This window comes from Megalobrama amblycephala, linkage group LG6 (assembly GCF_018812025.1).
Source record: "Megalobrama amblycephala isolate DHTTF-2021 linkage group LG6, ASM1881202v1, whole genome shotgun sequence".
Taxonomy (NCBI): Eukaryota; Metazoa; Chordata; class Actinopteri; order Cypriniformes; family Xenocyprididae; genus Megalobrama; species Megalobrama amblycephala.
The window spans coordinates 42730108-42747535 of record NC_063049.1 but is presented as its reverse complement, the minus strand read 5'-3'; the positions used below and the strand labels follow the sequence as shown (position 1 = coordinate 42747535).

General features: G+C 36.9%; 1 protein-coding gene across 1 annotated transcript in view; it reads left to right on the top strand.

Annotated features, from left to right (window-relative positions):
* Window positions 1–17428, top strand: part of tanc1b (tetratricopeptide repeat, ankyrin repeat and coiled-coil containing 1b) — a 189099-nt gene that overhangs the window by 77060 nt on the left and 94611 nt on the right. The window contains 1 exon segment of the mRNA XM_048194706.1: window positions 495–587. Coding sequence (XP_048050663.1) covers window positions 495–587 — 93 coding nt within the window.

The window sequence follows — 17428 nt, the reverse complement described above, 5'->3', positions numbered from 1 at the left end:
TTTCCAACCTCTCACCACCTGTCAGCTGACTTCATTCTGATATGTAAACTTTTAATGATCCAGTCAGTTATCAATGGATAAAATTAAGTCAGAGTATACTTTTTTTCCCATTTATTATTCTGCTTCACTTGAAATGTCACATTATTCAAGTAAAATTGCTTGGGGAAAGCCATTCCATGTCTTTAAAGAGACACTGAGGCTCTTGTAGATTTTTTTTATACTGCGTGCAAGCATGAGTAGATGGAGAAGCAGATTTGGTGAGAGAAACACACACAGTATCACACAGAGATCTCACACCCGTCTCCTAAGAGTTAAATCGCACTGTTTCCTGCTGTAGTTTACATTCCCAGAGCTGTAGAGATTGTTGCTGCAGCTGGCATGGGCAGCCCGAGTCACATAAGTCAGACGCTGGCGCTCCTTTCTGTAAGATCTGTCTCAGAAGTCCCTTCTTTATCTCAGATTGATTATATATTTTCTCTCTTTCTGCTCTAAAGGACCCGTGAGAAAGCCCAAGTATGTGGAGAGTCCTCGTCTTCCTGGAGATGCGGTCATGTCGTCGCTGAGGAAGGTGCCGGACAATACGACCGGTGAGTGACGGCAGATGCTGTTATGCTCTTATTCTTTTCAGTTTGTCCTTGCTGTCCAGAATCAAGTTTCTCAGTTTGTTTTTATTGGTTAAGAGTAGAAGATTGTTGATGACGTCAGGGTTCCCACCTAAATCCTGAAATATATTGAAAAATTGAAATATTTGTAGTGAAATTACAAGTTTCTAGTTATGTACAGATCTAAAATGTTCCATTGGTTACACTTATAACATATAATCCTCAGACGTTATCCAGGACGCCATTAAAATAAACCATCCACTTGTCCACAGAAACTGAACGCTCATCTGTATACTGTATCAGTGTAGACCGTGTCTGAACACCAGTGGGCAGGGCCTATGGTGTAATGATGTATAACTATTTGTCATTGTCCTGCTCTGGAGGCAGTCATATGCAAATTTATTTGCCCATGTGACATCACAGGTCACCCAAAATCAAAACGAGACATTTTTGGAGCTTGATTTAAATAAATGCCTTGTTTATAATGAGGAGGATATTTTAAGCTATGAAATTTACAAGATGTTTTAATGGTACAAAGACCTCTTATATGTCAAAAGATCAATGCAAATTTGATTTCTCATAGCATGACCCCTTTAAGATGTTTTCTGTGGAAATGTCATGTTTATATCTGTGTTTATATGTTTAATTATGCATGTAATCAAAGCAGCATGCATCATTATATACGCTTCATGCATTTTGATTTTAGATAATTGCATGTGTGTATGTGCAGTAGAAGCACACAATGTATACAACAGAAACTGTGTGTATGTGCACACTTGGCTCTCTGACAGTGTGTGTATGTATGCATGTGTGTTGTCAGTAGCATGTAGTGCAGTTTCGTTGCTGGGCTGGAATAGAGTTGGCAGTGTTGTCTGTGTGTGTATCTTTAGCTTCATATCACTGCACACAGGATTGTGTTGGTCAGAGGAGCATGTGAGACATCGGAGCTTTCCAAACAACTGTGTGCTGCAGGGTGGCGCCAGTCGAATGCCAGCTGTCTGTGGCACACCACTGTATCGCAATGGTCACATGATGTCATCAGAAGGTGTCCGCACTGCAGGGCGCTCAAAGATGGATGACTAGGCAGTAGTGACAGCTGATCCTACTGCAAAATAGTGTTTAAAATGGGTGGTGCTGTAGATTTACATTGATGTCTTAAGGCACAATATGTACGTTTTCGCAGCTAGAGGGCGCTTATTCAAAACAAAGGCATAGCTTGATGACACCTTGATTTCGTGGAATCAGGGGAGTTGTTTTCACTTCACAGCCGGTGGAAAAGAATCAGGACAGAAATTGAGGTTATTAATGTTACTGTAGCAGAGCAGGGCCAAACGCTGTTGGAGCGTAACAAGGCCGCTGGATCAATTAGTAATGAGAGACGAGCGTGACACACGTCTCGAGAGCAGTGGGACTTTTATTATGCCACAGACGAGCACTTCCGCTTCTTCCGGTCAAGCGAATGTGTGGTAACGCAGCATGTATATATGCGTTCGCTCGGTGGCTGCTATGAGACACTTGTTGCACACTGCAGTAAGCTAAATTGTTGTTAGTCATGGTAAAACATGGTATTATATTCTGAACATGCTCTTTGTGTTGGTTAGTATTTGCAACATTTGGGATAATGTAAGTATACAAGTCAACGAAATATATAACACTGTTCTAGTAGTGGTTAAACGGATCGTTGTTGATCCGTGATCCGTACGGACCAAGCACCACGGTTCAGCACGCGTGTGATTCACGGATCAATTGCAAGTTTCACTGCAATAGAGTAAAAGGTTATTATTTGCATGTGTCTTGTATTGCTAGTTTACACATTAAATAGATATAAAACCATTCCAGCACTACAAGAGGCAAAACAGAATTTAATTCGGTAGGCTATCGCACGCCACGCTGTTATCGGTGCGCACAGACGCGCATAGAGAGAGGCGCGTTTCAGATCGCTAGCGAACTCCAATTTGATTGGATTTTTGTGTCCTCAATACACTTGGATGGACACATACACGCATTATGTCAGTCAAAATACCCCTCTCGGCAAGTATTCTCGTAAATACATTCGGTTATGTCTTAAGTGAACGAGGTGAGAATTCGGATGTGTATCTATCGGATGTGTGTGTGGCATGGGGTCTTACTCTTAAAGTGACAGCAACCTATAAATACCTGCTATTGTCTGTCATGTAAATCAAACAACGAAACACAGCTTTAACAAAGATTAATCTATATTACATTCATACAGTGAACAGTGTCATTTTATATTTAATTATTACATTTCTGTACACGAAAATCGGAGTAGTTAAAGTGGGCTAAGTAATAAATGCAAAATTACCCCCCAATTTTTTTTTTGTGCTGATCCAAAAAAAGATCCAATCCGTGACTTAATAAGTGCGATATGACGAACCGTGAGTTTTGTGATCCGTTGACCCACTATGTTCTAGTGTTTTATGGATATTTTATTCATATTGTGGATATTTATTTCATATTATATTTTATACATATTGTGCCTTTAATTTAGTGAGCGGCTACGTCTAGTTGAAAAATTGGATTATTTTGCATTTTTAAATAAATTTTGAGTAAAAAGGTTTAAGTCGCAGGTCAAAAAGGAGAATTGTGGTTAATGTCACTTTCACTTCACACTGGAAATGGCAGATCCTTTAAAAGGGTCCTATAAAATCCATTTTTATTTTATCTGTTTTCCTTTTAATTTTTCTGGATTCTTTTTTAATAGTTTTGTTTTATAATCAAAAACGATGCCTTGGAATTCTGTTTTAATTTTTCTGGATTCTAATACAATTTTTACAATTTCTGGATTCTAATACAATATTATTATAAAAAATGGTGGTAATCAAATTAATGCATAAAACTTTAATCTTTTGCATATAACTTTAAACTTTCTAATCTTTTAAAATGTAATCAAACAAATTAATTTCTTATTTTTTTAGGAAAACAAAGTGCTGCACAACAGAGGTTTACTGTTGAAATTAAAATATGCTATAGATGAAAAATTGTGTGATATTCCTTAAAAATATTATTTTAATAAACTGCATTGTTATTATTCTTATTATAACTTTGATGTACATTCTGCTGTACAGTAACTTAATATAGTTCTGTTATAATGTCTTCAAGTTAAACCAAACTTTTGTTTATTCGGGTTGTAGTGAAGACCTTTTGAGTTTCTGTGTGTTTCTGATGATAGTTTTGATTTATTCATCCAAAATTTTGCCAAATTCCGCGATTCCGTCCACGTTTTCTTTGTTGTGGAAATCATAGAGCCCTACTGCATATTTTTTCTCTGAAAAATATTCTGAACATGCTCTTTGTGTTGGTTAGTATTTGCAACTGAAATGCTTTAGAGTTGCTGTAGAGGTTGTTGAAGTAGGACCAATGTAACATGCCATGTTTTTTTAGTTTTTTTTTGCTGGTTTATTTACTGCATATCTGTCATACCTCAATGACAAACCCCAGTTAGCTCAGCTTCACCTCCACACACACATATAAGGGTCAACACTGTTTACATGTGGGTCTGTCACATGTTATTTTAACCCTGAGAGAGTTTATATATAGCATCTCCAGACCTTCCCCCAGGCTCCAGTTTAACATCGTCTTCAAGTCATGCTGGAATGATCATATTCATGAGATGAGTACTCAATTTCAAAAAATAGATATATATTTTGGCACAAATTTGATTAAAAAAAAAAGTTTTTTAACCCTCACTTGAATGCACATGAAGTCATGATGATTTCCAAACTCATAAGTAGGAATTTCCCAGGAGCACTATAAAGGCATCATAACGTCTGTGGTGGATCTACGGCCTGCAGGTCTCCGGCTACGTAAGCGGATACGACTGCCTCTCCCATCGCAGAGAACAGCGGGACGCAAAACAGCTCTCGGCATTCCCAAGACTTTCTCATCCTTCCTGGGAATGTGAAGGCGCTGTCTGTAAATACCTGTTCTCACGCCTCATCTCCGAAGCATTCAGTAAAACTCTAGTTGAAGGAAGAAAGCAAACAGTGCCATGTGGAATTAGTCAGCGTGCTTCTCTAATAGCGTTAATAATGCATAATTAGCCCCAGTGTGTGTGTACTTCATAATGATGGTTAATTACTCTGTCCTGCTGCCAGGCTTTCAGCTTTTTGACTGAAAGAGTAGTAGGCGTTTATTTATTAACACGCACTTATTTCCTTGTCACCTAAAGTCAGAGCGCTCCAAAACGCTTTAGCAAAAGTTGAGTCGGAAAAATGCCGCCAAGAGTAAATCTAATGTGGTTGATGGTTTTTGTGTGATGGTTTATAAAACAGCTTTGAATAATGGAGTTATTCATTCATTCATTTTTTTTTTAATTTTTTTTTTAAATTTACAACGATATCCAGTTTTTACTGAAATCAAGTTTTTTGTTTCTGGTAACAGCTGTTTGCGTTGATAAACTTAAAATTTATTGTACAGAAATATTTTCTTCCACTACAATATATCATTTATAGGTAAATATTATATATTATTTTTCTGTGTTTATTGGAATTGGTCCATAATGAATATATAGGGCATTATTTAACGACCTAAGCTCATGGTCTGAAGCGCATGGCACAGGTGCACTTAGGGCATGTCTGAATCCACTTTTGCTAGTTTAATGACAGAAAAATGGTCGCCGCATGGTCCATATAAATACATATGTGTATTTCTACGATTGGTCTATTAATTAGCCAGTTTCATTTGTCATTACTGCAGATAGGTCATTCTGATACATGCAATGACTGTTCATTATGACATGCAGGCATTTTTATCTTTATGCACACAATAATAATCTTTTACATTGTAATCCTTTTATTTTTAATATTTTGCATGTTTATATGCTGCTGCGTTTCTCTGTGTGTGTAACAAGCAGAGTATACACGCGTTGTGCACCCACTTGTAGGAGCATATTACTAATGCGCCCTTTACATAACAAAAAAAATACTGCACCATTGACTTTAGAGCAGGTTTTTGTTGGTCATTGGTGCAGTTGTTTTCAGTTGCCTCAAAATAGCAATGTCCAGCAATGCGCCTGAACACACCTCATTTTCAAACCAGCACGCTCATGGGCGAACAGTGGCGCAGGACGTGAAAATGATAACTGGCCCATAATATTTATATATATATATATATATATATATATATATATATATATATATATATATATATATATATATATATATAATATATAAAAATATATATATATATATATATATATATATATATATATATATATAAATGTATATGTACATCCCGAATTCCGGAAAACTTTGGACGTTTTTTAAATTTGAATAAAATGAAAACTAAAAGACTTTCAAATCACATGACCCATTATTTTATTCACAATAGAACATAGGAAGAGTTTGGTTCCAAAACGCGATAAACGCCATTTTCAAAAAATTGAGTTTCCGCCAAAATCAGTATTGTATCTGGTTGGTATTGAAAAGTCATTTATTAATTTTGTGCAAAATGTGATATCCGTCGTGTTATTCTGTCATGTTTTCTCCCTTTCTTCCCAAAACGCGACAAACGCCAGTCTCCTTTTTCTGCAGAATGCGATATTTCCGCTCTCAACCAATCACAGCGCTCCATTCCATGCACTGTAAACATTGAATGGCTTTTTAAAAAGCCGTTTTTAATACCAATGTACTCGGCAAATGTGTTTATTTAATTGTGCGGTGGCGCCAGATGCTCTTTAATCGGTAATCACAAATAATTCATAACATTAACAAGATGACCATTTTGGGAGTGACGGCTGAATGTATTTTTAGTAAAAATGCCTGAATATAAGATAAATATTGGCAAAGTTTAGACTGTGTCATATATTTGAATCAACTTACTTTGTTGTGTATTTTCAATATGAAAAATAACTTTTATATTGATGGATTAATTGCATTTTGAAAAAAAAAGTGTCATGGATTTATTGCATTTTGGGAAAAAAAAAAAAGAAGGTTTTTATAATAAACTTTTTAAAATCAAAATGTAGATTTGAATTTTTAATGTTTTTATAACCAAAAGATGCAATGTGAAAGTTTGAAACAGAAAATAGTGTTTTTCATCTTGCCAATTTCTTGGTAAAGAAAACACCTTTTTACTCAAAATAATCAAAATGGAGTTATTGCGTTTTGGAACCAAACTCTTCATAGATAACATAACAAATGTTTAAAGTGAAAAAAGAAATTTTAAAAAGAAAGTTTAAAGAAATTTTGAAAAGATTCAGCTGGGAGAACATCTAGCAACTAATTAAGTTTTTTAAATTGATATCAGGTCTGTAAGGTGATTAGCTATAAAAGGGATGTCTAAGAGAGCCAGAGTCTCTCAGAAGTAAAGATGGGCAGAGCTGTGAAAGAGTGCGTAAAACGATTGTGGAATACTTTAAAAACAATGTTTCTCAACATCAAATTGCAAAGGCTTTGCAAATCTCATCATCTACAGTGCATAACATCATCAAAAGATTCAGAGAAACTGGAGAAATCTTTATGCATAAGGGGCAAGGCCGAAGACCTTTATTGGATGCCCGTGGTCTCCGGCCCTCAGACGACACTGCATCACTCATCAGCATGATTGCGTCAATGACATTACTAAATGGGCCCAGGAATACTTCCAGAAACCACTGTCGGTAAACACAATCCACCGTGCCATCTGCAGATGCCAACTAAAGCTCTATCATGCAAAAAGGAAGCCATATGTGAACATGGTCCAGAAGCGCCGTCGTGTCCTGTGGGCCAAGGCACATTTAAAATAGACTGTTTCAATGTGGAAAAGTATACTATGCTCAGATGAGTCCAAATTTGACATTCTTGTTGGAAATCACAGACGCCGTTTCCTCCAGGCTAAAGAGGAGGGAGACCTTCCAGTGTATTATCAGCGTTCAGTTCAAAAGCCAGCATCTCTGATGGTATGGGGGTGCATATGGTATGGGCAGCATGCATGTTTTGGAAGGCACTATGAATGCTGAAAGGTATACAAACATTTAAGAGCATCATTAAACAAAAAATACATAAAAGACAACCACAAGCTCTTCAGCAGCTGGAAACCTATATCGGACTACAATGGGACCAAATTCCAACACCAAAGCTCCAGAAACTCTTAACCTTGATGCCCAGACATCTTCAAACTGTTTTGAAATGAAGAGGAAATGCTACACCATGGTAAACATGCCCCCGTCCAAACTATTTTGAGACCTGTAGCAGGCATCAAAGTTGAAATTAGCTCACTTTGTGCTTAAAATTGTAACATTTCTCAGTTTAAACATTTGTTATGTTATCTATTGTGAATAAAATATTGGCTCATGTTATTTGAAAGTCTTTTAGTTTTCATTTTATTCAAACTTAAAAAACATCCCAACTTTTCAGAAATTTGGGGTGTATATGTATAAATTGTTTTCTTTACAAAGTGACATCGCCAACTACTGGCCTGGCATGCATAATACAGCATTTTGCTGAGAATGCAACATGTTCTTGCATTGCATAATACAGTTTCTGCAACCTATCAACAAAAAATGAGCTTTCTTAGCTAGAAGCACATGTGTTCTCCGGCTAGATCCAGTCTTGAGACCAAGATCACAAGCAAAACTCCAATTTTCTGATTTTTGATGACTGTACAGAAGGTCTTTGAAGGCACTTTTTGAGCATTCTTGCTGAATCTGTACTGTTTCTCTCCTCTCGTTCTGCATGTTTTCTGTAGGTTGTGTACTTCCTCTTGTAAATCGGAGAGGTCTGCATTCATTAAAGCTCTTGCAGTGTGTGTGTGTGTGTGTGTGTGTGTGTGTGTGTGTGTGATTGTGTGTGTGTGTCTGCTTTCACACACACACATTCTATAGAGTCGGTCTCTGTAAACACTCCAGCAGATCTCACACACACTCCTGCTTCCTCTATATCGTCCTGTTTGGCTTTAATGGCCTGTAAATCTCTCATGAGGGTGAGGATGTTGTTTTGGTTTTTGCCCTTCGGTCGTGACATTATTCAAAGTTATTTCAGAGAGTCATTTTATATATATCCAGGGGGTAACTGGAGATCTCTGCAGATGGAGAATATTTACCATGCATAAATGTTTCCCCTGCGTTATTTTTTTTAGATTTTTGTTCCTGTGACACTGATAATGTTGTTTTTCCTTATTTATGACAGACAGTGCAAGTTATTCTGTCATATTCAAGATATATTCTCTTACTGAAACTGCACTTGTGATAAAAACATAAAGGTGCATAATTTTTTTAATCCTTAACTTTATTTAGGTGCTTAATGTGAGGAATATTTCACAGCATAGATTGAGTAGGAAAAATTCTGATGGGAAAAGTTGTTAAAAGGCAAATTAAGTTGTCCATCTATCCATTCATCCTTCAATCCATCCATTGTATCTATCTATCTATCTATCTATCTATCTATCTATCTATCTATCTATTTGTCTTGTCTGTCTGTGACATCCATCCATCCATCTGTGATTTATTCCATCCATCTTTCCGTCCGTCCGTCCATCTACCTGTGATTTATTCCTTCCATCATCCATCCATCCATCCATTGTATCTGTGATTTATTCCATCCATCCATCCATCCATCCATCCATCCATCGTATTTGATTTATTCCATCCATCCATCCATCCATCCATCCATCCATCCATCCATCCATCCATCCATCCACTGTATCTGTGATTTATTCCATCCATCCATCCATCCATCCATCCATCCATCCACTGTATCTGTGATTTATTCCATCCATCCATCCATCCATCCATTGTATCTGTTATTTATTTAATCCATCCATTCATCCATCCATCATCGTATCTGTGATTTATTCCTTCATCCATCCATCCATCCATTGTATCTGTTATTTATTCCTTCATCCATCCATCCATCCATCCATCCATTGTATCTGTTATTTATTTCATCCATCCATTCATTCATCCATCCATTGTATTTGATTTATTCTATCCGTCCATCCGTCCTCCATCCATCATCCATCCATCATCCATCCATCCATCCATCCATCCATCCATTGTATCTGTGATTTATTCCATCCATCCATCCATCCATGCATCCATCCATCGTATCTGTGATTTATTCCATCCATCCATCCATCCATCCATCCATCCATCCATCCATCCATCATCCATCCATCCATCCATCCATCCATCCATCCATTGTATCTGTGATTTATTCCATCCATCCATCCATCCATGCATCCATCCATCGTATCTGTGATTTATTCCATCCATCCATCCATCCATCCATCCATCCATCCATCGCATCTGTGATTTATTCCATCCATCCATCCATCCATCCATCCATCCATCGTATCTGTGATTTATTCCATCCATCCATCCATCCATCCATCCATCCATCCATCCATTGTATCTGTGATTTATTCCATCCATCCATCCATCCATCCATGCATCCATCCATCGTATCTGTGATTTATTCCATCCATCCATCCATCCATCCATCCATCCATCCATCCATCGCATCTGTGATTTATTCCATCCATCCATCCATCCATCCATCCATCCATCGCATCTGTGATTTATTCCATCCATCCATCCATCCATCCATCCATCCATCCATCCATCGTATCTGTGATTTATTCCATCCATCCATCCATCCATCCATCCATCCATCCATCCATCCATCCATCGTATCTGTGATTTATTCCATCCATCCATCCATCCATCCATCCATCGTATCTGTGATTTATTCCATCCGTCCGTCTGTCCGTCTGTCCATCCATCTATCCATTGATCCATTGTATGTGATTTATTCCATCCATCCATCCGTCCGTCCGTCCGTCCATCCATCTATCCATTGATCCATTGTATGTGATTTATTCCATCCATCCATCCATCCATCCATCCATCCATCCATCCATCCATCCATCCATCCATCCATCCATCCATCCATCCATCCATCCATCCATCCATCCATCTATCTATCTATCTATCTATCTATCTATCTATCTATCTATCTATCTATCTATCTATCTATCTATCTATCTATCTATCTATCTATCTATCTATCTATCTATCTATCTATCTATCTATCTATCTATCTATCTATCTATCTATCATCTATCTATCTATCACATTCTAGCAGGCTGTGATCCTCTTGTTTGTGTTTCTGAATGGTGAGCTGTAGTTCATGTGAGGTAGTGTGTGTTTGATCGTTCACAAACACTCACAGGTTATCTTGACCTGTACTTGCGGTCTCATCGTGGTTTACCGAAAGAAAGATTGGGTCGCTTTGATTTCTTCATATCTGTGGGAGAAACTTAATTTCATCTCAGTATGTGTCTCTCGTGTGTTCTGTTCTTGCATCTGAAAAGCTTCTGAGGAGAGAATTCACTTTGAGAGGTGCACCATCAAGAAAATCCAATGAAGGACATAAATGTTGTTTACAAAGTTGTGATTCCCTCTCGAGATCTCCAACTCAAACCTCTGAGGCTTCACGAGATGCTTTAAAACAAAGTTTATCATTGAAACTCCTGTCCCGCAGGTAGACTGTGTTCATTTTCTTGATAAATCTGACACTGGCCCTTAGATGATGTCATATTTAGGTAAGAACTTGAGACGTTAGAACATTAAACATTACTTATGAAACTCTCAGTGTTTTAGGCCTGTTTATAAACGGTTACCATGCAGAAATGTGTCATAAACAGAAGGATTTTTATACAGAGCAGCGCTGGATATGATTGACAAATTCTTCTGCTTTAGTTCTCTAGTTCATCTGGTTAGTCATGATCAATAAAGGGGTTCCGATGGGTCACTGACAGCAGGGAAAAACAATGTCAAATGATATAATCATTTATAGTTACTATAGCAACATAATTAGACTTATCAACTTTTAAAAGGGAGGAGAAAACAGTGATTTATTTCCTGCCAAGAGCATGAAACTGTTGCCATTCAAGGGACTTAGAAATCAAAATATTTATGCCATGTTCATCAGTTTGCATGTTGATGGGCTAGTGCAGTTTATGTTAATGTTGATATTATTGGATTTTATTCTTGTTCGGGATATTTTGTTGACTTTCTCCACTGTTGTCCTAAAGCAAGAGCACTTGAGACGCTCTGAGAGCAGTCAGAGACGTGTAAAATGGCATAGAAATTGCACCGTTCATAGTCACAATTCATAGTCATACCTGCCACCCACCAATTACCTCACACAGCTTGTTAATTAAGCAGAGAATGTTGTTGATTGGACTTGATTGGCTGTCATGGAGATCATGCGGGTAGTTGAGGATCATAGGGACTAATACATTGATTCCAGCTTCAGCTGGTCTGGATATATCAACAGCTCTGCCATCTTAGAACAGTCAACAAGGAGACCTGTGAAAGGAAGGAAGTGGACGCTTAGATGCTGCTTTTGTGTAGAAACACACATCATTTACTGTCTGGGTGCATGTTTGTATGACACATTTATTTTATAGAGCTTTATTTGGAGTTTGCATGCAAAAATTATTGTTTTATATCAGAAGTGCATCTGTTTATTTACTTTAATTCATTTATAGGCAGATCTTGTGGAGTGTCACACCGGCGTGTTGTCGTAATCAACAAACGTTAATACATAATACATAATTAATAATTCATTTATAACTGGTGAACTGTTGGGGAAAAACATCTGATTTGTAACATTATATTACATCCGTGTGATACAGTAGGTCTGTTTCATTAATGTTAATAAACAATTGTGGAATCATGGAAAAAAAGTTAGAAATATAATATATTAAAATATATATTTGCTATAGATAAGGGTTTTGACTTGGTGTGTGCCAAATTTGGTGTTATTACCAGGGATTTTAAGGTATGGTTGCTGGATTATTTTGTTTTGGAACCCTCAGAAAACTTTTTTTTTTTTTTTTTCTCAAAATGGACTTTTTGCCGACTTCAAACAGGTGTAGCTCAGTCATTTTTTTTGTCGGATTCCAAAAAATTCATACATCATTTTGAATGCTTTTTTAATAGAGAATGTGAGAATAACAATAACTCATTTTTGAAAATGTGCTCATTGGGACTCATTTTGCCAGCACGGGTCACATATGTTAATGTGAGCTTTGCTCCTCTATATGAGAGGACGCTGGCGATATCCTCTGTATCCTCCCTGTACTACATCTATAAGTCTAATGTGGATAAATTTGGTTCATGTTTGCCTGCGGGCTGGTGGACATGCGTGATGTCACTGCCTTGTCACATTCCCTGAGGCCACGACTGGTACCTGCTCACGCGTGCACTTTCTCTGCCACACAATATACTATATTTAGCCCAGTCCTGAAACGCTCCAGGGGCCTGCGGTAGATGAAACATGTTTGGTTTGTTCATGACTCTTATGTTCTCAGTTTTATGAGGTGCTCTGTATTATTAATGTTAAGCAATAGTCCCCTTTTATGAAGGTGTTTGTGTATTAATACGTCTGTCTGATGAAAGCTAGAGTTTTACAGCGGATCCCCAGGAGCAAATAGAGAGTATTAAAGGAAAATATCTCCCAAAATTGAAAGAATGCCATCATTTACTCACACTAATGTTCTTCCAAACCTGATTTAATTTCATATGATGGTCATATGGACTACTTTTATGACTTGTTTTGCCGTTTTGTAGCTTGACGACATCCCAATTAACTTTTATTTTATGGAAAAGCTCCTTTTGTGTTTCACAGAAGAAATTTAGATGACATGAGGGTGAGTAAATGAAAGTATTTTCATTCATTATATCCTGAATGTGTTTCTGCTGTTCTGTGATGAAGGCATTTCATCCTGTACAGTGACACCCAGGTGGCTTATGAGTGTCATGTGTTTAGAATATGGTTCAGTGTGTAGTCTCGTCACAGACAACACGCCCAGGACCACCCACAGACCTCTTACAGACCGTCTGCACACAAAACTAGAAAGCAGTTGTGAAAATTGCATGATCCAGGTCCAGATGCCACAATTAATATTATTAAGAGGAGACAATGCCTCCATTGCACTGTGATTGACTGTTGCACTGATTACTCAGTAAATCCGCCTCTCATTTTCGTGCATGTTCCATGCTCGCGAATAGGTCTGAATGAATAAATAATGGTGTTAATGGGCAGATTAATTAAAATGAAAGTAAACAACTCATCCCCTTAACTTTTATCTGCTAACTAACGACGAGAAAGATGAATAAATACTGCAACAAATGTATTGCTGATTGTTAGTTTTTATGTTAGTTAAAGGTAGAGTAGGCAATTTCAGAGAGGCTAGCAATAACAAGCTAGCTTTGAAAGCAACTTAAACGTAAACAACTTACAGAGCTCTGACTTGTACCACCTGACTGCTGCAGATTCATTTCGGAGTTGATAGTGTATCCATAAAAGCTGAGGATGTGAACAGTAATTACGGCTATGACATGGTTGTTTTGGTTCAGGATGAATTGCTCTTAACTTGAATTTTTTGAGTAAGCTAATTGATACATATAACTTGAAATTATCATGTAATCTCAACTTATATTTTTAGTAGTGGAAACTTAGCTATAACCAGCTAATTCAGCAAATGCTAATTGGTAAAACAATGCTTTGATAACTTTAGCATAGCATGCTGAAAGAGTACGGCAATAAAGAAAATTTACCATATACCTTTTATCAAACTAAACACATGCTCCACTCGTCACCATGATGGTAACCCCCCCAAAAAACCCGCATAACAGAAACTTTCTAAATTGGGATAGCAAAGTATTAAACACTACTAAATCCCCCACTTAACATTAATATTGCACAAAAAACATTATGTAACTCTTAATTTTAGCATTTATTCTCATTTTTGAGTATCATGGCAAAGCATGCTGGTTTCCAGCCCAGTTTCAGTTTGTCTAAATTTAAAGAAACAAGTTCATAAAACTCAAAACAAGGAAACAGTTCAGATTACTTAAAATGTGTCAGTTTCGTGAACTCAAAAAGAAAGTTCTAAATACTCAAGTTGATTTGATTAAACTAATTTGTTTAATTTGAGTTTGCCCTACTCAAAACAATTAATTATTTTGATCGTTAGGGTTTACAGTGTATCAGGATGTGAAGAGAGTTTCAACCAGTATAACAAAACGTGTTTATGAAAAACATTCCCTACCATACCTTTAATGCATTAACTAATGTTAACTAATGGGACACATTTTCCACTAACTTTTCACAGGTGGTCACATTGCTCTGCATTTATTTGAAAAGGTTTTTCCACACCAGTTTATTATGGCGGTTTTGTCTCTTTCAAATAAACCCACCACTCAATGGCATAAAAAACAAAACAAACTGCGATTGGTCGCTTCACTTGTCCTATCTAAATAGGTGGTTCATGGCCAGAAGACTGCAAATGCTTTGTGAACCAGACTTTGTTGATAGCCTTTGTGATGTGTTTAAAGAGTTTTAGTTACCTCCTGCTCTCTTTGGAGATGAGAAACAGCTTTGTTGTCTTTTATTTGTAAGCATGTGTTGTATTTAGGTCTGATGGCAGCTTATTCCATATTCTGTGGTTTGCTGCTGGTTGAGAGAGTTGTATATACTGAATTTTTCCTCTCTCTTGTTTCTCTACCACACCCAGCACTGCTCGACCTGTCTCGCCATCAGCGTGATGGAATCTGAGAGAGACAGATCGAGTCGTGTCACATGCGTGGAAATTAAACCAAGTCAGAGCTGCAGGCCTAATCAGTTTAGCCGCTGTAGAGAGAGAGACAGAAAAGGATTGTCCCAGTGGTCATGATGTCGTGAAGACTCTGGCCACGCCATCATGGTAGAAGATGGCAATTTCTTAAGATGTAAATGTCTGCTGCTTCAGACCTCTGTATTGAAGGTTTTTTTTTTGGTAGATTATCCTGCTGCTTCTCCCATGATTGCTAGCGTTTGTTCAGAGGCTTATTGCCTGGAAGTGAGCCCTCTGTAGAGTGTCATTAATCCACATGAAACACCATGAGTTCATTAGTAACACTTTAATTCATGCAGCTGTATTTTATAAAGGCTTGTTTGAAGTTTGTTAAACTTCAGAGACCAAATTTTTGTTACATTAGTTTTAGTAAACATTTTTGATAACACTTCATTATTAATTAGCTTTCATATATATAATGCCTTATTCTGCATGACCACGTTCTAGACCCTTAATCCTACATTTAACCACTACAACAACTACCTTACTAACTCTTAATAAGCAGTAAATTAGGAGTTTGAGGCAGAAGTTGTAGTTAATAGTGAATGTGTTCCCCAAACTAAAGTGTGACCACGTATTCTAATTTTTTTCTTATTGAACATTTTTCGTAATGTTTTCAGTCCATATGTCTGCACTATATGTCAAATATTCACATTACATTTTAGGTGATTTTACTTAAAATTAAGCATCTTTGTAAATGATTTAATGCTTTTTAATTGACCTTTAAGTTTCCTAAAAATGGCTCATTCATTCTGTCCGCCTAAATGAACTGATTCAAAACTCTGATTCATTTGCATCATCACTGTTTATTTCTATACTCAGCTGCTCTCCTATTGTTTAAAAATGACTATATGTTTGGTTTAAAAGGAACCCAAAATAGGTTGTTAATTAAAAATCAGACACATAATTACTGGAGGCAACAATAATAATCAAAAGGTGAACATTTATTAATAAGCAATATAATCAATGTTTATTGTTCAATTATTTTTTTATTAAACTTATTAAACATGTTAATAAATGTTCATTTTAAGCAAGCAATACAGTAATTTTTAATCAATAGTTGAGTTAAATAAAACTACCTAGCATGTTGGTCAAACATTTAACCCAACCGCTGGGTTTTTCAATTTTTTACTCAACTTGGGTGATTTTTAACCCAACATTTTTTAGAGTGTGTATATATGTTTATATTGGTGCATATAAATGAAGATGGTTAAATATGATTTTTCCTTGTGTTAATTTAGTGAAAAACAACATGGAAAAACATTCATTTATTATTTGAATGAGATGTTTTACTGTATTTTACATCTTATATTAATTCTTTTGAATCTGCTTGATTGCAATGACTTGTTTGAATGAAATTTTTGGAAAAATCTTAAATCTTAAGATATGTATAAAGTCAAAAGGATGAAAAATATCAGCATATGTTTTTTTTTTTTTTTTTTTAGCTACATCACCCAGCTCTAGTTGTATGTTCTTCTCAGCAGAAATAGACCCAGTACCTGGACGACTGAAATAAATGACAGTATAAGACCTCACAGCTAATTAAAGCACATGAATTTAACGTTAATTATTGATTCTGAACATGGCGGTCTGCTAGGATGTTGGGTGTGGGCCGCGGGCAGTGAAAAGGGCACCTGTTAACAGCTTGTTGCAGTGACACTGGCATTCATAGTAACAGATGTTTTGCCTGAACTGAACGAGCATTTATTTGGCTTTTCTCTGGAAGACGAGAGCTCTGCTGAAATGTCCTCCGGCGCTGAGTTGTGTCGTAGTGGTGTGGTTTTGGGGAGCATGTAAATGAGCCCCTGCAGCGCTCAAGCATGAATGAGAGCAGACTGAGGTGAGAAGACATTGAAACACACTTGAGAGGGATTTTTGGCTTGTGCATTGTTTTTTTAAATGTCTGTGGAAGTGATCATGCTCTTCAAACAGGGCTGGGTATTGACATATTTCACGATTCGATTCAATTTTGATTTAGTGACTCAACACTGGTGTTTAGAGCTGCACGATTAATCATTAAAAGATTGCAATCTATCTCGATTGGGACACCCATGTGATCTCATTCCTAAATGACAACGATTCAGCTCTATCTATTAAACCTTTGACAAGTACGATCACAGCGAACAGTCAGATCTGCGTTCTGATCCAGATCTTTTCAACATCACAGTATCATTATTTCTGTCTTACAGTAATTCAAATGA